The 23117-nt window shown below is 36.5% G+C and overlaps 4 protein-coding genes across 4 annotated transcripts; 2 read left to right on the top strand and 2 right to left on the bottom strand.

Moving 5' to 3' along the window:
• Positions 1–296: 296 nt before the first annotated feature.
• LOC108594269 (cytochrome c-1) lies at positions 297–3045 on the bottom strand. The gene is made up of 2 exons (XM_017979401.1): positions 2595–3045; positions 297–733 (listed from the first exon to the last, which is right to left on the bottom strand). Exon 2 carries the CDS (start codon positions 712–714, stop codon positions 400–402), a length of 315 nt encoding a protein of 104 aa, XP_017834890.1. The 5' UTR covers positions 715–733; positions 2595–3045; the 3' UTR covers positions 297–399.
• On the top strand, positions 2970–10969 carry LOC108594270. The gene is made up of 2 exons (XM_017979402.1): positions 2970–3058; positions 10081–10969. The coding sequence occupies exon 2, from the start codon at positions 10174–10176 to the stop codon at positions 10342–10344; it is 171 nt and encodes a 56-aa protein (XP_017834891.1). The 5' UTR covers positions 2970–3058; positions 10081–10173; the 3' UTR covers positions 10345–10969.
• Positions 10970–14063: 3094 nt separating this feature from the next.
• On the top strand, positions 14064–14834 carry LOC117135053 (leucine-rich repeat extensin-like protein 5). Its single transcript, XM_033294947.1, has one exon. It carries the CDS (start codon positions 14064–14066, stop codon positions 14832–14834), a length of 771 nt encoding a protein of 256 aa, XP_033150838.1.
• Positions 14835–17946: 3112 nt separating this feature from the next.
• LOC108596119 (sodium-independent sulfate anion transporter) lies at positions 17947–21433 on the bottom strand. The gene is made up of 3 exons (XM_017981566.1): positions 21098–21433; positions 18609–19698; positions 17947–18550 (listed from the first exon to the last, which is right to left on the bottom strand). The coding sequence occupies exons 1-3, from the start codon at positions 21431–21433 to the stop codon at positions 17988–17990; spliced, it is 1989 nt and encodes a 662-aa protein (XP_017837055.1). The 3' UTR covers positions 17947–17987.
• Between the last annotated feature and the right edge of the window lie 1684 nt (positions 21434–23117).

Below are 23117 nucleotides of genomic sequence, written 5' to 3'. Positions count from 1 at the left end.
TGTATGAAAATTTCGCAAAATATGGCTCCATATAAATTAAATCGTATTTAAGCTATCTCTCACCGTTAAGAAAATATGGACATTTAAAGATTTTCAAGAATTTTGTATATAATTAAAGTTAACAGTTGCTAATGTTAAAACAGCGGGAACATTCACAGAGCTAGCAAGCTGTTAAATAAGAGTGCCACTTTGAGTTATGTAAAATGATTTGGCGCCATGACTGTTAAATTTTAAAAGAACATTTAAATGTTGTAAAACTGGTGTGCTAATGCTTTTATTAAATAAAATGAGAATAATTGCTGTTCGGTAATTTATTGCTCTAATATTCTATTGGTAAAATTTCAACGTTAAATCAAAATTAAATTGCTGCTTGCTAGAAATAATTGTATTGTTTGTGAGTTATTTGTTCTTCTTGAGGAATGCAATCAAATCAGCGCGATCTTCGGCCTTTTTCAGTCCAGGGAACACCATTTTGGTGCCGGGTATAAATTTCTTTGGATCTGCCAGATACGTATCTAAATTAGCATCGGTCCAAGTAACGCCCTTGTTCACATTGGCATCGGTATACTTGTAGCCAGCGGCAGTGCCGCACTTGCGTCCAACGATTCCGGCCAAATTGGGACCCTGCTTGTGCTTGCCACCAGATTCATATGTGTGGCATTGAGCGCATTTTTGAACAAAGATTTTCTTGCCATTTTCCGCATCGGCTCCCATTTTGATAAACGATAGTGGGCTACAAAGAAGAAAATGAATATTCGTTCATGTCCTGTGGCCTTCAGCTCACGCCCCAAGGACATTGCTGACACGCACAAGCGAGACAGCAATAATGCTTGCTCTCTCGTTTCGTTTGCCTGATGTTAGCCCGATGTCAGCCAGCCACGCAGTCTGCCAATTTTATGGCCACGCTGGGAGTGTACCACAAGTGGTGGTGGTGGTTGCGAATGTGGGTCGTTGTTAGTTACGTGCGTGCTAGGCAAATGTGAGAAACGTGGCTAATTGCAATCACTCACAGGCAAAAATAGATTCTGCCGTCATAACTAGAAATTCTTATTTTCATATATTCTTGACGAATGCGCATTAACAACTAGCGCACAAATCAATTAGTATAAAATATTTAAGTAAAAAATTGGCATTTGTCAACATGAGCATTTATTAATTAGAATGGCTGGAGTGCAATGTAAACCAAAGCTCAACGTTCATGATGACACTCTTGCACTCTCACTCTCTTTAGCATTTGGCTGTATTGCTCTGTAACTTTTCTGCGCTGCACACACATGCACACAGACGACAGGCAAATGAGACAAAGATGGCAATATGTATGCACTCGTGTCGCACAAAAATTAGGTCAGGCAATAAAAATGGAATAAATACTGAAAGCATAGTGCACGACTAATGGTAAAAGTAAACGGCAAAACACACACATGCACGTTTACAGCTCTGTGTGTGTGTGTGTGTGTGTATAATTCAATTAGCAGCTCTTGCTTTACCAAAAACATTTGCTTTGAACATTTCCTTTCAATTAAAACGCATTCTACGCATGTTTTGTAGCTCCAAACGACAAAAACAGATGCCAAGGAAGTGGCGTTGGGGTTGGGGTTGGGGACTACAAGCTCCCAAGTGCACTCGAGCAGCTTTCGCATCAGGTGTTTGCTATGCTACCCTTACCCAAGTCGCAACAATTTTGTGGTAGCTATAAATCTTATTTGCCCTATGGCGCACTTTTTGTGGTCAGCAGCCGACTCCGACCCCATTGACCGCTATAAATAAATGGCTTGCAGAATTGAATTACGCTTGGGCTAACATTTGTTTAGTCAATGCTAGAGTGGAGTGGGGGCGGGGGGTGCAGGGCATTATTGTTTTGCGAGATGCATTGCTGCGGCAGTCTATAAAAAGTTAGTCAACAAAAAATTAGGTCGTTGTGACATTGTTATAAAATACACACACACACATACATACATACATATGTATGCAGGCTAAAAATGAAAACACATTTGCACTGCTCACGTGTCCAATGGGATGCTTTTGTGGCTGTTGCGCAATTTCGCTGTTGGGGCTTTGATGTCCCCAACCCCACAGCTAGCACATAGCCTGCTGTTAGCCTAAAGAAAATAAGAAAAGGAAAACCCTACATTTATTTTTTCTCTCATTGTATGTAACAGAATGTTTATGCTGCTGCTGCTGCTGCTGCTGTTGTTGTTGTTGCGTTTTTCTAGAACGAGGTCGCTGACTGCCCTTCAATGTTTGAGACGAAGACAACGACAAACGCTACGAGTTACATAAGCTAGCAGCAGCAGCAGCAGCGTCAGCGTCAACGCTAGCGTCACTGTTATTTAGTTGGCTTTGCTTGTTATGCTTTAGTCAAATAATTTCCCCCCCCAAGACTTGCATACACAGAGAGTGTGAAACGCAAGAGAGAGCGAGCGAGAGAGCTGCGGCCTGACATTTGCAGTACGTGGGAAATGTGAATGAAAAATTGCTAAAAAATACTGTTTATCAAATGATATGCATCAATTTATAACTGTTTTTGTTTTGCTGTTGTTGTTGCTGTCGACTGCAACGCTGCAGCGCGTGGGCTGCAGTCATTCAAAACTTACCTGACTACTCTCTCAAATTGTTATGCTGCTCTCACTATGTTCACCCACTATTGCAAGTTTGTCGCTCTCACACACACGCGCGCTTGCTCTCTTCGCTGCTGGCGTCGCTGTCGCTGAATGCGTTTTGTGGGCTCCCAAGTTCGTTTGCTAGATTTTCTTTTGCGCGTTTGTTATTCGTTTCTGGTACTCAGAGCAGAGCAGTGCGTTGCGGTTCGGTTGGTTAGTTTGTTGTTTGCGCGTTGTCGTGTGAATTTTTGAAGTAGGAAAAACCATAACAAGTTCTCTGACGATTTTCAACAATTGAACGAAAAAAAAATTTATTAGCAGCGCCTTTACAACAACGATCTGTGTGCTCTACACTCAATTGCCGAAATAATTGACTGAACTGACAGCTGTGCGACGAGGCTTACTAAGGCTTGACAATACAAAAAAGTGCTGCTAGGCCAACTGCCAAATTTATAACGGTAAGTGTCCAGTATACAGTGTTGTGTAATGGGGGCCCAGGCCTGGCTATATATCAAATGCGTCCTTGTTGCGTTGTGTGTCCTTGAAAATCCACTACCAAGTGGCTTTCTAAGCTTATGTGTGTGTGTGTGTGTGTGTGAGTGTGGGTTCTACGCATTTTACGTAATCAGGCCAGCATTTATTTTGCGTTTCCACTCAAGCGTAAATCTCGACTCGCATCTCATTTGTTTTTATGGCCACACTCACACCCACAAATATATTTTTTTTGGAGTTTGGGGCCTGCTCGCATTTACTTAATAAATGCTGGCTATGTGGCATGAATGGAGCAGCTGAACAGTCATTATTATCCTGCGGGGCACGTGTTCACTAGAGTGCTCTCTCACTCTCTTTGGGGGCATAACAAAAGTTATATATGAATTGCTGGCGCAATTGTTGCTCATATATAATCTAGTTAAATGGCATTTTTATGAAGTCGCTGGGGGATTAGCAACAATCTTTGAGAGTTTATTGAAGTCAAGGCGGCATAATCTATTATATATAATATAGCATAATTTAATAGCTACGTTAACTACTTTATATAGCGCTATATAGTGTCATAAATTGGCACAACTGTTGCTTTATTAATAACTTTGTATAATTAATATTCATTGAGAGCGACGACGTCAACGACGACGGTTCATCAATTCAATTAAATGCTAAATTGCTGTTTGCTGTAAAATGTTTAAGTGTAACGTAACTGGGTCAAATCTTTATCATAACGTTAAATGCACTTGGGCTTCGAAATAAAAAAGCATTTGGGACACATGTGGCAGCAACTTGGCTTGCTTATCGTGCCCTTATCGCTGCAGCAAAGTAGGGAAGCAGGAAATCAATATTTGTGGCCCAAATAACTATAAAAAGGCAAAGCGCAAAAGAATTTCGAGCTGATAAGCTGCAGCATTATTAAATGTAAACTAAAATTGTAAATCAATAAGTCAAAGGTCAAGCAGCGTTTATGCTATATGCAAAGGTGTGCCCGACCACACACACACACACAGCTCAGCCCCAAAAAAGAAAAGTCATCTTTATTTACAAAAGAAAAGGCCAACAAATCAACATAAAACAAAGCCCAAGGCACAAGTGTTGAGCCATGGGCCACTTCAATTGGATTTTTATTTGTTTTTATTTTATTTCTTTTTGTTTTTCAAATTAATTGAAGACACGTCTGCGCTTTCGTCGCCGTTTTACGAGCTATAAATGATGCTGAAAATTGTTTAACAAATGCGCTGCCCCATTAGTCGCGTCGCCCTTAGCGCTACCTTCTTATCAACGTATTTTCCCATAATTATGCAAGCCCCAACTATTGACCCCACGCTGTGAAGTGCCGTTAATGCAAAGTGACCACGAATGAGCGGGGGGTGGGGGCATAACTAACTAATGAGGCAGCGCAATTTCTTTAACTTCTGGCCACAGCCGCATATTGCTTTTGACCAATTGTTTATTGGTTTTGCTGCTTTGTTTGGTTCATGCGCAACAATGATTAAATATTTGCATTTGTAGTTTTCACGCTGCGTATGCGTAATATTTACAGGAAATGTATACACTTGTGTGTGTGTGTGTAAATGTCTTTAGGATATTACTGCAAATGTAGCCATAGATTCTTCGCTTTGTTTTGGCCATAGCCAGCTGTGATTATAAACATAAATATACAAACGTGCTCAGATTTAGAAAGCAATTATTCAAATCGCCAAATGTAATGTGCTAAAGCCATAAAACTGCGCTAAACAATTTAAAAGCTAAATGTGCGCATTTTAAAACACAAATAATTAAAGTTGAAATAAATAAGAGTAAGCAACAAATGCTTAATGCTCGTTTATTTAGCTTTGAATTTGTTTTAAATATAAATATAACTAAAAAATTAAATATAACTCGCAATTAATTTTAATAATATAGAAATATTAATCGTTTGCTTGTTTATTTAGCTTTGAATTTGTTTTAAATTTAACTGGCTTAATAATTTTAAATTCAAGTTCGCAGTTAAAGTTAAAATAAATATAAATATTAATCGTTAGCAACAAATGCTCAATGCTTGTTTAATTAGCTTTGAATTGGCTTTAAATATAAATTACTTAATAATTTTAAATTCGAATTAAAGTTAAAATAAATACAAATATTAATCGTAAGCAATAAATGCTCGTTTATTTAGCTTTGAACTTGTTTTAAATATAATTTTGCTTTACTTAGCAATTTTCGAATTCGAATTTCGATTTTTCTGACAACTAAGCTGAGATTAAATTCTTCATTGTTTATAATTACAAGTTTACTATGTTAAAAACGCCTTTCGTTATTTTAATATTAATAAAAACTTACTATAAATAATTTTAGCTGCAGCTCAGTTCACAAAATGTTTGAATTTATTGCTTAATTTTCTTTGCAAGCAACAAGCAAATGTTTTAAATTCGATACTATAGGCATAGCATAATATTTTGTATATACAATGTGATTGCTAAGTATTTGTACAACAATATTTACTTGCTTAAACAAACAAATGTTTGTAGCAATAATAAGAATAGCTAATATTTAATGACATGTTTGCTTGGCGAGTAAACAATGTGCAGAGTTTTCTTAGGATAAATTTTTCTCTCTCAAGTGCTGGGGCTAACATCTGTGTCTTGATCTGGGCTTTTGTTATTTGTTTTTCTCAGACTGTCGGCGTTTACTGTTTGTTCTAACTATAAGACAGTTAATGCAACAAGCAGTTGTTTTTGTTATTCGGTTAATTTACATGACACACAACACACGTTTCGAAAGTCAGTCAGTCAACAAGCAGCAGCAGCGGCAGCAGCAGCAGCAACTGGCTAACAAAGCAATGTAAGTAATGTTGCAGTTGCAAGTTAACTAGACTGTTACAACTGCTGGGAAAATGATGCGCCGACTGAGAGGTCGCAGGCACTGGGACTGGGGGCAAACCTTAGGGCCACTTGTGCGCTGTTGCGGTTTTTCGGAATCTAAACTGAGACGCGCTGCTTGAGCGACGTTCTGGGGCAGCAGCAGCAACATTTTGTTGCAGCTGTTGTGTGACTTTTCGCAGTCGCTTTACAGTTGCAACAGCAACAACAGCAGCCACATGTATTTATAATAAAAATTAGCATTGCTTTGCATATTAATGCGGTTTTCCACATTTCGTTTAACTTTGTAGCTTTGAACTTTGCTGCGTTTTGTTTTTTAACGCTGTAAGCTGTAAATATTTATAGCCAGTCGATTGCCCAAGTTGAACTGCTAACTGCTACGCTCTGATGTCATTCCAATGAGCTCATGTGGCAACAGATTTTTGCTTTAGACTGTGGGCTGTCGTCTGAGAATAAGCTGCGCTCAAGGCGCTCAAGTTTAGCTCTGCCCCAGCTGACCCAATTAGCTATAGTTATGTCTACATTTATCTATAAGTGCGTATCGCTCAGGCAATTGTTGACTTATAGCAACAACAAAGCGCATTTGACAAGTGATATTGAAGCCTCATTAAGACGGATGTTATGCATTGCATATGACAGCGTTGCTTTCTATGTATGTGTGTGTGATGCGCTTCAACAGACACAACTTTGATAAGCACCAACTAATGCATTTTTCTACTAAATATATAAGCACTATGCATTTATTTCATGCTAAGCAGCTGCTATTAAATTAAAGCTGCATAACAATATAGTTAATTAATACAAAATAAATATAAATATATAAATAAAGATTAGCGCCGCATAGCCAATTAGAGCTAAGCTGGAAAATCACTTTAATTTCTTTACTATGCAGCAAGTTTATTTAAATAAAGCCGCCTTAGCTTTGTATTTTTTTATATTATAATGTTAAAAAATATATAAATAAAGATTAAAGTCTATGAGGTAAACAGTAAAATCAAATGGCAATTAAGTTAGCACTTTAATTTCTTTACAATGCAAGTTTTGCCTTATTAAGTATTGTATTTTTTATATTATTAGCATTTAAAAATATATATTAATTCAAAAAAATTCAGAAAAATTTATAAATAAACAATAGAGTCTATAAGCAATTAGCACTTAACTGGAAAATCAAATGGAAATTATGTTGCCACTTTAATTGCTTTACTAAGCAAGTTTATATTAAAATAAAGCCGCCTTAGCTTATTAAACATTGTAGTTTTTTATATTATAATGATAATAATACAATAAAAAATATATATAAACAAAGATATGGATAGTCTATAATAATTGCTGCATAATAATAAATCCATAACCAAACTGGAAAATCAAATTAAGTTAGCACTTTTTATCTTTACAAGTTTAAATTTTAATAAAGTCGCTCTTGCCTTATGAAGTATTGTATTTATTTATATTATAGGGACTTAAATATATTGATTTATTCAAATAAATATATAAATAAACAATAGAGTCTATAAGCAATTAAAGCAAAACTCGAAAACCAACTGGAAATTAAGTTGACACTTTAATTATTTTACTAAATTAAAATAAAGCCGCCTTAGCTTAATAGATATTGTATTTTTTTATATGGTAATGATAAAAATGTAATAAATATAAAACAGAAGATTGGAGTCCATAAACAATTAGAGCTAAGTGAAAAATCAAATGGAAATGAAGTTCAAGTTTAAATTTAAATAAAGTTGCCTTAACTAAGTCAGCATTAGTTTGATGTATTTTGTATATAAAGATTTAAATACTGTCTAGAAATAAGACGCTACATAATTTTCTATATTTCTATATTTATGTCAAGCACTTTTATATTTATTTCAAGAACTTCAAAGGAATTTTTTTACACATTTAAGTCAAATGTCTGCACATTTCGTTTGCTGTTATTCATTGCTTAGCTTAGCTTAGCTTAGCTAAGGTATTTTATCCTCGATGCACAATAATTTTTCATTTGAATTTTGTTCTTTGGCTGCACATTCATCAGTCAGTTTGCCGTTACTTTTACAACAAGACTTGGAATGGGAAATTCCTTTTTTTTTCGACGGTTTCGTGTTGCGCTTTAATATTTTTGATGCAGCTGCTGCTGCTGCTGCTGCGGCCCACGCTGTGTTGCCCCCTCCCCCCACCCCTCAAAACGCCAGCACGATTGGTTGACACTTTGTCGCTGCTGCCATTTCCATTTGCCGCACCGCGTGGCAAGGCAAATGATTGAGCTTTGCGCTCAGCCTTTTGCGTGGGCGTACATTTGTTTTATTACATTGCCGCTGGCAGCGGGGCGTATACGTGATGTTTTTATTGCCCTTTAATTAAAAGAACGAGCTATGCCAGCTATGTAGCTGGCGACGACATTGAAGTTGAAATTAAGTGCGACACAGCGCAGCGGAGGCGCCTCCAAAACACAATTTATGCTCAAAATGTGTCGCATTTTCAATGATTAAACAGCCTAAGCGTGAACTCTAGTGTTGAACATTAAAGTGAGCACAAGCTCTAGCTGCTGTTATCTACAATTGGCTTGGCCCGCTCATCACATTGACCCATTTGGCAGTCAGTCAGCCCAGCAGCAGCAGCAGCAGCAGCTGCAGTTTGTCATTCTCTCAGTCTCTGCGCCCGCCTCGTGCCAAATTCAATTATCAATTTGCGCTTCTCTCTTGCAAATATTTATTTCATTTGCTTGCAGCAAACAGTGTCTAGGAGTCTAGAGCGCCGCAGTCAGCCATGTCATGAATAAATTCAATTCTAAAGAAAATTTAAATTGAAATTGCATTTAGCTATATAATATAAATAAATTTATTAGCTTAGCAATGTTAAAAGTTAATGAATGTATTAAATGTATATGCATTCGAGCTTGTAAATAGCAGCACATCTAACATGAAATATTTAAGCAAATATGTTTATTTATTTATATATCGTTAGTAGCTGGCAAAGTTATTATGTTTCTACGCATATTTTATGCTATGAACGCTTTTTAACAAACTTTGCGCTATCGATAGTATCGATAATAAGTTTGTTTATGTCTTAAATGCATAGCTTTATATATAAATTAACATTGCTGCTTAATGTCTAAGCTGTTATAGCCAATTACAATAATTAGTTAACGATAGTATCGTTTAAGTCTTAAATTTGGTGCTTTATATAAAAATCAACTTTGCTGGCACAAGTTTTAGCTTTATATATTTATTTTATGCTATAAAAGCTGCTTATAGCCTATCGATAGTATCGATAACTTGCATATGCAAGCATTACATTGTAAGCAGCTTAAAATTTGTATGTTTATTTAATTATTTACAACTCATATGCCCATAATATTTAAAAGTAGCGCACGCATAGCTAAACTTGCAAATGACTACAGAAAAAAAAGAACAACGCAAGCAAACAAACATAAGTAGAATTAATGCTTATTATTTGAATATGTTCTTTTGCTTGGAAACTGAAAAAAAAAATAAATAAAAAGCTTGTCGCGTGGTCTACACACAGTACAGCTGTTGCATTTGTTGTTGCAGCATGACACATATAGGTCTATATACGATATTGTTGTTGTCAGTTTTCAACGCTGTCAGTTGTCGCGCGTTGTCGTCGACATAACAACAAAAGTCGCTGAGCGCTGAGCGCTGAGATTGTAAAACTTAAATGGGAATTGAAATTAATTTGTTTGCATTGACAGTGGCGTGCATGAGATGGGGGGTTACATAATTGCAAATGACGTAGCACGCTGTAGTGCAGGATTACACTCAATTAAGGCAATCATTAAAACTAGATACAGCTACATATGTATCTAGATACAAAAGCAGCTGTCAATGTATTGAAGCGTTAAGTTTTTCGTAGTCGCAGCACTTTTTACTGCCCAGCAGTGGTTATTGGGCTGAAACTGGAGCATGTCATGCTCAGTTTTTTGGGGCCAGCATACAAGGTTATAGTTGTGGCAAGGGGGGGTGGGCTGTAAGCAGTTAAGCCAAGGGCTTTTTGTTCAAATGTCAAGCAGCTTCGAGCTCCGCTCTTGTTTACGCTGAGTGACACTTGTGCTCAAGCACTCTCTTGTATAGAGAACTACACTCAACTCATGCTAATCCGCACATTTTGTTTTCTATTTACAGCTTGTGCGTTCAGCTTTTCTTTCGCTAGTGCCAACGTTGCCACGCCCAGTTGCGGCGTGCGCCCAACCAGCCGTCAAGACGACTTACTCGATTATGAAAATGAGCTCGCCCAGGATAATGCAGCAGAAGCGCAGCAGTAAATCATCCAATTCATCGCGCGTCTCGATGACCACCTCAACGGCTGAGGAGAATCTCATAGAGTCGAAGCTCTTTAGTTGGTTGCGTCTCTTTCGCTTCGCCTCGCTGCTTTGTCGTGCCGAATAGTGGACTCCACTCCACTAGCTCCACCCACTTGGACACTACACTTGCAACTTATTTTAGTTTTAGTAATTTTTAGCAGCTAATGAAATGCATTCTAACACAAATACAGTTACTCGTACTAGTTGCCGCTTTCGATTCAAGTTTTCCTATTATGCTAACATAAAATATAAAATTAAATAACACGCAAATCTTTAGAAATGTAGACTCTTAAGACTTTTTCGTGGCACTTCTTGTTCATTTGAATTTTTGCGTTCATCTTCTCACACTTAAGTCAATTTTTAGTGCAAATTTCGTGGAATTCTTGGAATTCGTTTGCGAAATTTGTCGCGCCTTTCGTACCTTTTATATTGAAATAAGTAAAACGTTTCATATAAAAAACAAAAATAAACCATTATTGTGTTGTATTTGTTTACGGTATTAGTATTTAAGTTTCAAACAACAAACAAACAAACAGCAACAACAACAAAATGAAATATATTTTTGTAATTATAAAAACTGTTTTTGCGCGTCACAACAAAATGTATTTAAAAATATATAGAAAGTCGTACAACAAAGCCAACTAACCATGTTTAAGCAATGCAATTTATTAAACAATTACCTAAATGCTAAAATGCAATACATACTACAATAAATAAAATTATGTATACATTCATATATAGATGAATATATTTACAAATATTAAATGCTAGCAAATGCGCTTATTCAGCACACACACACACACACACATAAACTGCAATAGTTAAACAATCTACTGAACCCGTATAGTTATTATAAATTGCATTTAATTCAATATGGTTGCCAATCGAAAGTAAACAAATGAAATAACAAACATGTAGACTTTAAATATGTTTTACAGAAATCCCAGCAACAGAAATAGCAAACAATATCTTATTTTAAACTATTAATTAGTTAGTAAGCTATGCAGTTAATGCAATCAATCTGTTCAATAACATGACAGTAACAGACAAGCAAACGTTTAAAAATAAAGTGAAATACAATGCAATAAATCGATATCGATATACATTAATAAAGTCTTTAAGCAGTTTGTGTGTTCAATACAAATAATAAAATAAAAATACAAAAAAACACGTGTTTTCTTTAAGTTATTAACATATTTCAGCACGATGGACGCTTAGCGCTCAAAATTTAAATTACTAACAGAAGTTGACTGCCGTACGCTTACAAAAGCTGTTTGATTTTAAATACTTGTGCGCTAAGAAGAACAATGCAACAATGGAACTGTTTACATTATAGTTGACTAAGCTCTCAACGAGTAATTGCTATTATTTAGTAGAAGGAAACTTATAAAGCGTAACTAAATAATAAACTAATTTGTTAGCTTAGTTTTGTGCCAGTTGCGCCCAATACACAAATCTATTGCTCGCTAACAGAAGCTGCTTGACTTAACAGACTGCTTACATTATTTTATGCTAAGTTGGCAGCTCTTGCGCATTTGTATTTTAGTTCAAGCTTACCAATAATACTAAAGTAAACAATTAAAATATGTTAAAAATTAACAGTTAATATCATTTAGTATATAAAAAAACCGTTGTTGAATTTATTTGACTAGCAAATGTTATCGAAATTCGATATATTGCTTTTGCTGATCAACGATTGCTGCAGTACGATAATTTCCCTCTTTTATTTTGCCGGCATTCTTATTAACAAGTGCTTGTAGTGAAAATTTGCATTTAGTGTATTATTAATGCAATATGATTGCAAAATTTAGATACTTTGTAGATTATATATGTGTAAAAACATATAAAAATATAAAAACGCTGCCAAAACGCTGTGGAAAAATTGCTTTGCAAGCTAGGACAAGCAACGCCGCTATTTGTGCATTGTGGTTTTTATGTAAAACAAACAAATAATTAAACATCCAAGTTAGTTAATGCAATGAGCAAAGGTAAGTAAAAACAGTTTACAATGGTTTTGTATAAATTGAATTAAATTTACTACGCAGTTGTCTCATATGCTGATCATGGGAAAAGTAACGGGAATTGCCGGCCGGCGACGCGCCAACTTATTCGTCGCTTTGCTGCCCACGCTGATTCTGATGTTGTTTAGAAGCAGCGATGTAAACAGAAAACAGCGAAAAACAGACAAACGCGCAAAGTGCTCGGGGCACAAATGGAAAATTCGGTGAGTGTATTTGCTTAGCCAAAAGATGCGCTCGCGTTGTGAGAGAGTTTCCCCACAATTTTCTGCTCCCCTCCACACACTCAAAATCGAATGATCGCCGCTGTGATGCGATTTGCCTCCTTGTGCTTGTCGAATGCTTGGACCGTTGATTCAGTTAGTGTTTCGTGCTCGTCTCGTCGAGTGTTGTTCTCGGTTTTTCCTCAACAATATATAAAAAAAAAAAAGTTTTTCACAGCACAGTCTTCTGACAGCTGCCATAATATATCTATATATACATATATATGCGTGTATATATGTGTGTGTATACGCGTGCATATAAAAAAGTTTAAATTGCAATTGTTCCTAAGTTGTATTGAAGCTGATTTTTGTGATTTGTGTGACAAATATTAGTTCGAAAACGTGTTTCGTTCACTAAATGGTTAGTTAAGTTGCTTGCGCCTAAAATTGAAAAATTTAGATTACATAATCGCAAAATAAAAACGTGGCGCAAAAACGTTTTGCACTCAAGCAAAAATATATTTGAGCAACGTGTGCATTTCAAAAATAATGTTACTTTATTCAAAAAGACTAATTAATTGGGCGACAATTAAAAGTGGGCTCATTTTCTATATATATATAAATGGGCTATAGTTACGCTATATGTGTGTATATAGGCAAACTGCAGAAACTGAAAATAAAATCGAAACATACTGCTGCACTCACTCGGAGCTCGGGGCTCGCAGCTCGGAGCTCGCAGCTCGGAGCTCGGCAATGGCATCTTCTCAGCATGATTTTTCCCATGCCGAAAGTTTAACGAACTGAGTTCATTTCTATTTTTGTCGAATTCTAGCCACAAAAGTGAAAAGTCTGCACAAGAGAATATATTCCCTGCGTAAGCAGAGGGAATCGGACATGTGTGCCGACTGATCTATATAGAGCAAACGCCTACACTGTGCGAATTTAAATGGCAATTTTTAGCTGGAAAACACACACAGTCATAAATTCAATGACGAATGCTGGACATTAAATAAAATTATTTTTAAAATTAACAGTTGAGCAAATATTCTAGAAATTTGTGCAAATTTCACTTTTAGACGCTAATTGTGAGTGAAAGTACTCATGACATAAATGCAAACAGGCCATATATAATATATATGCTGATGCTAGTTTTTGTTTTGCTGCAAAAGACCTTCAACATTTCAGTGACAGGCCAGCTAATCCAAAAATATTAAATAATATGTTCCAACACTCGAGTATAGAGATACTTATGTATGTGCGACAAAAGAAATTGGCAAGCGAATGGCGTCAGCGCCAGTTTTAAAATTTCGATTGGCAACAGTCGATTTAGCCCACTTCCGTTGGCCCACAACCAGGCGCTAGGAATAGGTCATGATTTATTTGTAGTGACGCTCAGCTGATTAAATCTGAATTATTTCTTTTTATTTTCCATACTCTCGCAGTTTATAATATGTTAATGTGAAGTGCCCATCAACAGTCCGTCAGCTTGTTAACAATTCAAATAAAAAAATAGTGTCAGCTGTAATAAATTAAACGTCTGCGTTTCCCACCCCCACCCGACGCTGTGTGAAAAGCTGTGAAAAATGTCTGGGCAGCAACCGTTGCCGCCGTTTGGCAATGGACCGCGTGGCTGGAATCCGCGTGCGCCAAATGCCAGCGCATCGCCATCCTCGTTTCTGTATCGTCCGCCCTCGCCTTGGACAACGGCGCCTAGTCCACCGCCAATAATCTCTGGACCACGTCCGTATGGACAAGCGATGTCGCCGGCGCCGCAGCTGCGTGGCCAGCGGCCCAGCAATAACAACAATAACATGCCGCATCCGCGTCCTCAATGGCCTGGCGGCAATCAATCACCAGCTCCATATCAGCCGCGGCCCATGTTCGAGCAGCCAAGCTACTCCTATGGCCCGCCAGCTGCTGGCGCACCACGTGCCTATCGTCCTGCTCCGCTGCAGCATCAGAGCTCCTATGGCGCAGCGCCCACCAGCTCGTTTCAGCTGTCGCCAACGCCGTCGCCGATTGTTTGCCAAACTCCGAGCTCGGACTTTACGTACAGCAGTCGGCAGACGCCGCTGTCGCATCAATATCCGCAGCCGGCTCCGCCGCCTCAATACCTACGCCAACCTGGCGCAGGTCCTCCACTGCCACCACAACCGAGACAACACGCACAGGATCAAATTGATTTTGTCGGCGTACCCTTGGAGCCACCGCAGCCCAGGTCCTATGTCATCTACGACGATGAGGAGGAATTTGGACCGTCGACTGCCGAAATTATTGCTAACCAATCGCAAGACTATATCGATGAGAAGCTTGCCGAATATCAAATGACAATATTGCAGCTGCAGGGTGAGTAAAGCACAAATAATTTCTCTAAGTGTATATATCTTGGCCATGTTGATGAATCAGTTTGCAGACAGCTGCGCTGGCCAAGCTAATATTCATTTTTGACAGCCTACGTAATGTTCTAAACACACAATTATGAGCAATATTTTCTAAAGAATCTATTTACATTTTTCGCTTTTGTTAATAAATCAAAACAGGCAATTCTCATATTGAGTTATTTGAAAATGCTACAAAAACTTAATGAGCATAATGAGCATACTTTAAAATATTTTCGAGAATGACAGATGTGCAGCAAATTATTTTATAATTTATTGGGAATTTTAAGGAAATTTGCCTAGAGCTAGAAGATAGAAACTCTCCAATTGTTGATACAGTTTTCAATTATAACAAATGTGAACAGAATTTTTTTATAATTATGCAAAGTTATGAAAATTCTAATGGAATTTGATAGAAACTTAGAAACTCTACAATTGTTGAAAGTCTCCACGCATATTTTACTTATACGTGAATACTTTAAAATGTTAAATTACAACAGTTGCTCAGAATATTGTTTTATAATTATGCAATATTTAAAGTAAATTCTAAAATGAATTTGAAGAATTTCTGCAACTCTCCAATTGCTCATAATCTGCACTGATATTTTGCATATAAACAATTGTGTGCAAATATTTTAATTTATGGCAGATGTTAGGAAAATTGCATTAATTAAAGAAAATCGTGATTTGAATTTGAAGGATCTTTATATAAAGCTAGAAGATATAAACTCTCCATTTGTTGAAACTCTACACGCATATTTTGCATATAAATAATTGTGTGTATGATGGCAAATGTTGGGGAAATTGTTTATAATTATGTAATAATTAAAGAAAATTCTGAATTGAATTTGAAGAATCTAGAAGATTGATACTCTCCAATTGTTGAAGCTCTCCACTCACATTTTTCATATAAACAATTGTTTATTTTAAAAGAGTAGCAGCTTAATTAACTGTTTATAATCATTTATTTTGATTTAGTATTTAGCACTTCCACCATGCAGTTTGTTATATCAATGCTATCTATAATGTCTAGTAATTTATTGAGATCCTGCACAGAGCTAATTGCCTCGGGCGCTCCATTCAGCACAATCGGTTTGTTATCGAAATGAATGCTAAAGAATTTGTTTTTAAAAACAACAAGACGATCCAAAGTTTTGTTGTTGCCACCTTCACGTTGGAAACTAACGCTTGAGGGCTGATATTTGTGTCGCTCCTGTTCGGATATTTTGTGCAGCTTCAGATCGCCCGTATAGATGGTCATGGTGTGTCGCATTAAAATGGCGGGCAGCACTTTGTAAAGCGTCACTTTGCTGCTCCAGCGCTCCGAGGGCAACTTCAAGTGCGCAGCGGCGTTGGCCAACTTGACCAAAGGCCAGTCCAGGCGATGACGCTGCTGTGTCTTCAAGCCGGGCCAGCTTCTGGGCTTAATTACATACCAATTGTCGTAGTAGCTGAACTGCTGCTTCACTTTAGCCACATTTGTTGTTGATTTGATAACAATTGCTTCCTTTTTGACTGCATTATGTTTGGCTGTAGTTGCTCTGGTTCTGGGTCGCTTGGGCTCGCAGTCAGCGCTATCTGTAAGCAATTTTTGCAATTTACTTGTCTTCGTTCTCTTGCCAGCTTTACGTTTTGCCATTGTTAACACACAAAAAAAAAAAAAAATAATTACACAGCAAGTTTTTTTTGCTTGTCAAATGTGACATTTGGCAAAGCTGCTTTTCGATTAGTTGTCATTAATCTAGTCTAGTTGTCAATCGATTGGCGGTGCCACCACTTGGCCAAGTTGCAGCATTTTGCAGCAATGTGTCATTTGAACTTGACCCAGTTGCCCGCGTTTCGCATTGGCGCCCAAAGTTTTTAAATGCAACAGCGCCTCGCTCTCTTTCTCTCTCTTTCACTCTCTTTTCTTTATATTTGACAGTGACATAATGTTGCTAAATGGCAAATGTTTATACACTTTGCTGTGCTTTGAAATATTCTTTTTTTTTTCTATAAATATTTTGGCAATTGTTTGGCTACATATTCAACTTGTTAAGTTGTTAAATTTTCTGTTTTTGGCAATGACACAAGTTGCAATTGTATTACTCATCGAAGGCCATTCAATTAAATTATAGATTTTGATCATGCAGCAGCGAATGAGACACGTGCATTAATTTATAATCAATAAAGCCGAAAAGCTTTATATATTTTAATTGATTTTCTAGCGCTTATATAAACAAAGACTTGTTAAAAATTTATAAATTAAAAAAGAATAATAATGCTTAACAAATTATATTAATTATTAATATATATATAATATATGCTAATGCAAATAACTTGACTGCATAAGCAAAAAAAAATTTAGTCAGCGATCAACCACTGTGAACTGCACAGCTTGAGCTCTGCCTATCAACTGAACTCTCACCCCCACGCTTAAGCTGTCGCCTAGCTCATGATACAATAATATAAGGTAACGGATTGCACTCTTCTTTTTGAGTGTTTGGGTACTTAGCTTCATTCGCTTCCGCTCACACCGCATACAATACGAAAAGAGCGACAGCGAGAAAGCAGCAAAAGTGAAAAAGAAGCTAAGTAACCTAAGAGCGTAGTCCGCTACCTTGCATTATTCTACCATGGCCTAGCTAAGACCGAAAGCCTTTCTGCTCTCGCTCTTTTCTTTTTGTATGCGTGTGAAGCGCGCGACTGCAGAGCAAGAGCATAGCATGGTAGGTAGCGGACTGCGCTCTAAGGTTACTTAGCTTCTTCTTCCTTTTTGCGAATGAAGCTAAGTACCCAAACACTCAAAAAGAAGAGTGCAGTCCGTTACCTTGTATTATCATTGTATTGTATCATGGAGCATAGTTCGCTCCTCACACACACAACGCTGCTGTGTGTGGCTTGACGCGTGCGTCGCTGCCTTAGCGAGAAAGCAGCGCAGCTGAGCGTGGGAAAAGTGAGAGAGAGCGCGCATGCAGTTTTAAGAGATAACAAAAGGTCGCAATTGAGTAAACAGCAAAGATGGCGTCAATGACTTGGCAAACAACAAACTTGGGTATAATTTGCAATTAATTTCAAATCAAATTATAGCGCATTTATTGCTGTTGCTTAAATCTTTATTAATTATAAATATGCTAAATAAAATGCAGTTTAGTGCTTTGCTAACGAAAGCGTGCTGGAAGTGCCAATGCTTGTGGCATCAGGACAAACTTGTATTTGCTCCAAGGAGTCGACAGAGTCGCCATCAGCAGCACTGAGTTCCTGATTGAGCGCATACATATTATAGCAAAGCACCAGACGCGTTTGCAATCCTTCAAAGATGCTCACCACACTCGGTTTGAGATTAAAGAAAATAATCTTTTGGCCACGCTGTTGAAAATCTTGGACAATGGATGAAATGACCTTGGCGGCGGTAAAGTCAGCAGCGTATATATAAGTGCAGTCAATAACAACGGGCAGTGAGGATTTGCTGCCGGATTTGATGATCATGTTGCGCACAAACTCCACAGATGGAAAGATTAGACAGCGATCGGGTGTAATTTTCAAGAATTTCAAGCCATGTTCCGTTTCAAGCTGCTCCAGCGTAATCTTGGGACGCGCTGAATGATAGAGAATATAGAGCTGATTGGCTGCAATGGCTACCATGATGCCAATTTCCAGGGGCAGCACCAGGCAGGTGATAAATGCGAGCACGCCAGGCACAAGATCCGAGCCTGCAATCCAAAAGTGTTAAGCAATTGTGGGCAACGAAGTTTAGAGTGTGCAACTTACGCTTGGCACGCCACATGGGCATAATAATCTGATATTGCAGCTGAAAGATGACAGCTGAGATTAGTATGGCGGCTAGCACAGCTTTGGGTATAAAGCAAAAGTATTCGGTGAGCAAACTCAAAGCAAGGACAACAACCAAACCAATATATAAGTTGGACATGCTGGTGCGACAGCCACTGGCGTTGTTAATAGCAGAGCGAGCCAAGCCGCTGTTGCTGCGATAGCCACAGAATAGCGAGTTGGCAATGTTGGCAACACCCGTGGCAATCATTTCCTGTGTAACATCAATTTGCTTGCCCTTGGCAAAAGCTTTGCAAACCGAAACGTTTTCCAGCAGCGCTATAAGCGGCACTATAATCAAACCCGAGCCCAGACTTTGCAGCATTTCAAGCAAATTCTCGCCAGGCACAGGCGCAATGCCCGCAGTAGCATTACCAGGCTGTGGCTCAATAGAAAATGGTGGCCAAGCGACTGAAGGCAAACCAGGCGGTATATAACCTGTTAGCTTGAAAGGATTGCGTCCAGCTGCCTGCAGTTTCATGGCCATCACAGTGGTGGCAACCACAACAGTTGCATTGCGTGATATGCCCATAAATCTTATCAAATGATTTACAATGCGTTGATATCTAGTACGCTGCTTTGGTTCCTTGGGTCCAATAGTTAGTCGCCCCAAGCTACGCATTGCTATTAACAAAGCTACGCATCCAAAGCCCAAATAACTGTCCGCCGGCTTTATGTTGCCTATATCCTTAAACATGCTTATCCAGCGCTGCAGAAAGCTCGCTCCATCACTATTCACACCCAGTATATATTTCATTTGGGAAGTGCACACAATCAAAGCCACAGCGCTGGTAAATCCTGCGCTCACTGGTCCCGACACAAACTCCACCAGGCAGCCCAACTTGAACACCGCCATGATGAGCTCTATTATGCCTGTGACGAAGGTCAGCAGCACTGAATGCTGCCACGAACCTTTGGCAAACTGATAGGTCATCAGCGAGGCAACCGCAGTGCTGCCAATGGTGCAATCCTTGCAGGTGCCCAGCAGCACATACACAAAGCAGCCCATAAATGAGCCATATAAGCCGTACTACATATAAAAATATAAGTCAAAAATTGAGTATAAAATAATATAAAATAGTCTAAATCCCAGCTATAAAATAACTAATGTAATATTTCTCGCAACTAATTGCAATTAAAATAATAGCGCATATGAATTTAAAATTATATATCTAACACATCTAACATTTAGATCTAAAATTTTAAATTATTTTGCACTATTATTTCATTTATTTAATTTGCGCTATTAATTTAAAATTATATATCTAACATTTAGCTATATACATTTAAATTATTTTTATATATCTAACATTTAGCTATATAATTTTAAATTCACTAGTCAAAGCAATGGCTTTATTATATTAACTTAAGCCAGCAAATTAAATGTAGAGTTCAATGCATTTTTATTTAGCAAAAGTTAGCACTTCAAAAAATTTAAATTTATAAATTTTCATTATGCATAATTTCAGCAAATGTTGAAATTTACAATTTTTAGCAAATGTTCGCAGTTCAAACATTAAAATTTTGCTTAATGAATTTTCTTTATTTCAGCAAATTTCAGAAAATGTTGAAATTGAGAATTATGTAGCTAATGTTTGCACTTGAAGCATTTAAAGTTTGCTCAATAAATTTTCTTTATGCATAATTTCATCAATTTTTGAAAGACAAAGAGAAATTAGCATAGTTAGTTAATGTGCATTTTTATCTATAAAGCAGCAAATACGTTAAAGCGTTTAAGATTCTATATAAATAAAATAAATAATAGAGATGCTTGGGTTGAGATCAACTGTTATTTAAATACAGTAAATATTTAATATAAACATTCACTACACAAGCAAAATTCTATTTGTATGCAATCTCTGTATTGGCAACTTTTTAATGCCAATATATCTTTATAAGCAATGCTCTTATTATTGTTTTAATTTTATTATTCCACACAAATTGACAAAACTCAAAGTGAAACAGAAGAAATTCAACTACGATGGCAATTAAAATATGCTTAATTTAAAAATTAAACTCATAATGTAACAGAATTGATTTAGCTTACAATATAGACTCATGTTTTTTACATACATACATTTATAAGAAATTTAAAAAAAAAGCGCTTTAGATTATTTTATTAGAATATTTAAAAAAATTCCTAACAGCTAAATTTATGCTGCAGCCTCTCACATAATTTTGATACCAAGCACTTGACGCCCACGCAATTAATTTCACAAATTTACAAAATTGTATGAATCGGAAGAGACACTATCTGTCGTTATATACATTTTATGATCTGCAACTGTCGTAGAGAGATCAACTAACAAAAGCTTATTAGAGCCTGCTTACGTCTTAGTAAACTATTCGTGCCATTTGATTTATTAGAGATCTTAAAGCGTGTCGTAGCGATAAAGATAAGTGAGAAAAATAATAAGAGTGAGACATACCTGAGCGGGCAGTCCGACGACGCCGGAGTAGGCAAGACCTTGTGGTATGACTGTGAGACCCACTGTGAGTCCAGCAATGAGATCACCCAGCGCATCACTCGCATTATATTTGGGCAGCCAGCTGAGTATGGGCAGACGTCGCTTTAGAGTTTTAACGCTGCAGGGATTGGAGCAGATTTGCTGCTCTGCCTTGGCAGCTGCCAGCAGCTCGAGGCTCTTGGACTTGGAGGTGCGATGATCGGTGATTAAAATGGAGCCGCTGCTGAATTGCGCCTCCAGGCTTTGGCTATGCTCGTTGCGTTTGCGAAATGTTACCTCGTCTTCCAGCGTGGACATCTTAATCAGCTTGCAATCAAAATGAGAATAAGTGACAGTAGCTGCTGCCAGTTGCTACTAAGCTACACGCAGCCTCTTATCGCAGCAGATCTTCCCCAGCTTATTTGCTTAGCCAATGGCGTAGATGTGGGAGCGGGATATAGGTTGTATGTTTCAGTTATCAGCATTGCCGCCGCAATTGACCAGCTCAGCTTTTGGTTTTCGGTTTTCGGTTGTTTATCCAACTGAGATTAAGTGTCAACGTTGCTCCAAATAAAAATTTCCATTAATCAATCAATGAAAAACGCAAATATTTACTACACACTTGCTCTATTGTTAAAAGGCGCGTGTTAGCTATTTCATAATATTTTGAAACATATTATTGCTATTTTAATATATATTTAAAGCTATTTTGGGCAGCCATGCACTAAAACTAAATTTAAAAATAACTTAATTGTTAACAAGCGCAAGTTAGTTTGAAATTTTGAAACATTTTGCACATCACTTTAATTTCAATTTATATGTATTTAAAACCTTTTCTAAATAAAGTCAAATTAATGCCAAATATACAAAATTTATAGATAATCAATTTAAATTTTAATATAGCTACAATATATTCAAATTTATTTTGGGCAGCCATACACTCAAACTAAATAAAAGAAAATTGTTAATTTCTATTGCTAACAAGCGCAAGTTAGTTTTGAATTTTGAAACATTTTACGCATTTAAATTTCAATAGCAAATTAATGCTAATTATACAGAAAGCAAATTTAAATTTTAATATATGTAGCTACAATATATTTAAATTTATTTTGGCCAAGCACTAAATAGACAAATTGTTAACAAGCGCAAGTTAGTTTTAAATTTTGAAACATTTTACACTTGATTTTAATTTCAATATATATTTAAATAATTTTCTAAATAAAAGTAAATTAATGCTATAATTATACAGAATTTTTAGCTAATAAATTTAAATTTTAATATAGGTAGAATATATTTAAATTTATTTTGGGCAGCCACACACTCAAATTAAATAAAAGAAAATTAACAATTTCTATTGCTAACAAGCGCAAATTAGTTATAAAATTTGAAATTTTTACACGCCATTTAAATTTCAATATATATGCAAATCTATTTTCTAAATAAAAGCAAATTAATGTTATAATTATACAGAATTTTCCATAGCATTTTTAGCTAGCAAATTGAAATTTTAATATACATAGCTACAATATATTTAAATTTATGTTGGTCAAGCATTCACTCAAATTAAATAAAAGAAAATTCACAATTTCTATAGTTAAGCAGCTTAGTGAGTTAGTTATTATTTCTAAATATTTTTAAACATTTTACACATCATTTAGTTTTTTAAAACATAATTTAAAGCTATTTTGGGAAATGGGAAAAGCAAACGCTCAAATTAAATAAAAGAAAATTACAGACATTTAATTTTTCAACATAGTTTAAATAAAAATATATATATTTAAATTTATATCGGCAAGAAAATTTAATAATTTCTATTATTAAGCAGCTTAGTTAATATTTCATAATATTTTGAGACATTTTTTATATATTTAAATTTATTTTGGTTTTGGCAAATGTATATACTCAAATTAAATAAAAGAATATAAATAAGTTTGTTATTATTTCACAATATTTTGCACATTTTTCACAGCATATCAATTTAAATATATAAAAGCAAATGTAT

Source organism: Drosophila busckii, chromosome 2L, assembly GCF_011750605.1.
Source record: "Drosophila busckii strain San Diego stock center, stock number 13000-0081.31 chromosome 2L, ASM1175060v1, whole genome shotgun sequence".
Classification (NCBI taxonomy): Eukaryota; Metazoa; Arthropoda; class Insecta; order Diptera; family Drosophilidae; genus Drosophila; species Drosophila busckii.
Note: the sequence above shows the minus strand (reverse complement) of the source record. Positions and strands in the feature narration are given on the sequence as shown.

Excerpts from the sequence above, each read along its gene's own strand:
- LOC108594269 (XM_017979401.1), bottom strand. The coding sequence starts at position 714 with ATGGGAGCCGATGCGGAAAATGGCAAGAAAATCTTTGTTCAAAAATGC.
- LOC108596119 (XM_017981566.1), bottom strand. The coding sequence starts at position 21,433 with ATGTCCACGCTGGAAGACGAGGTAACATTTCGCAAACGCAACGAGCAT. Across the intron at positions 19,699-21,097 it reads TCGTCGGACTGCCCGCTCAG|TACGGCTTATATGGCTCATT; the intron begins GTATGTCTCACT and ends TTTTATATGTAG. Across the intron at positions 18,551-18,608 it reads GCCCATGTGGCGTGCCAAGC|GCTCGGATCTTGTGCCTGGC; the intron begins GTAAGTTGCACA and ends TTTGGATTGCAG.
- LOC117135053 (XM_033294947.1), top strand. The coding sequence starts at position 14,064 with ATGTCTGGGCAGCAACCGTTGCCGCCGTTTGGCAATGGACCGCGTGGC.
- LOC108594270 (XM_017979402.1), top strand. The coding sequence starts at position 10,174 with ATGAAAATGAGCTCGCCCAGGATAATGCAGCAGAAGCGCAGCAGTAAA.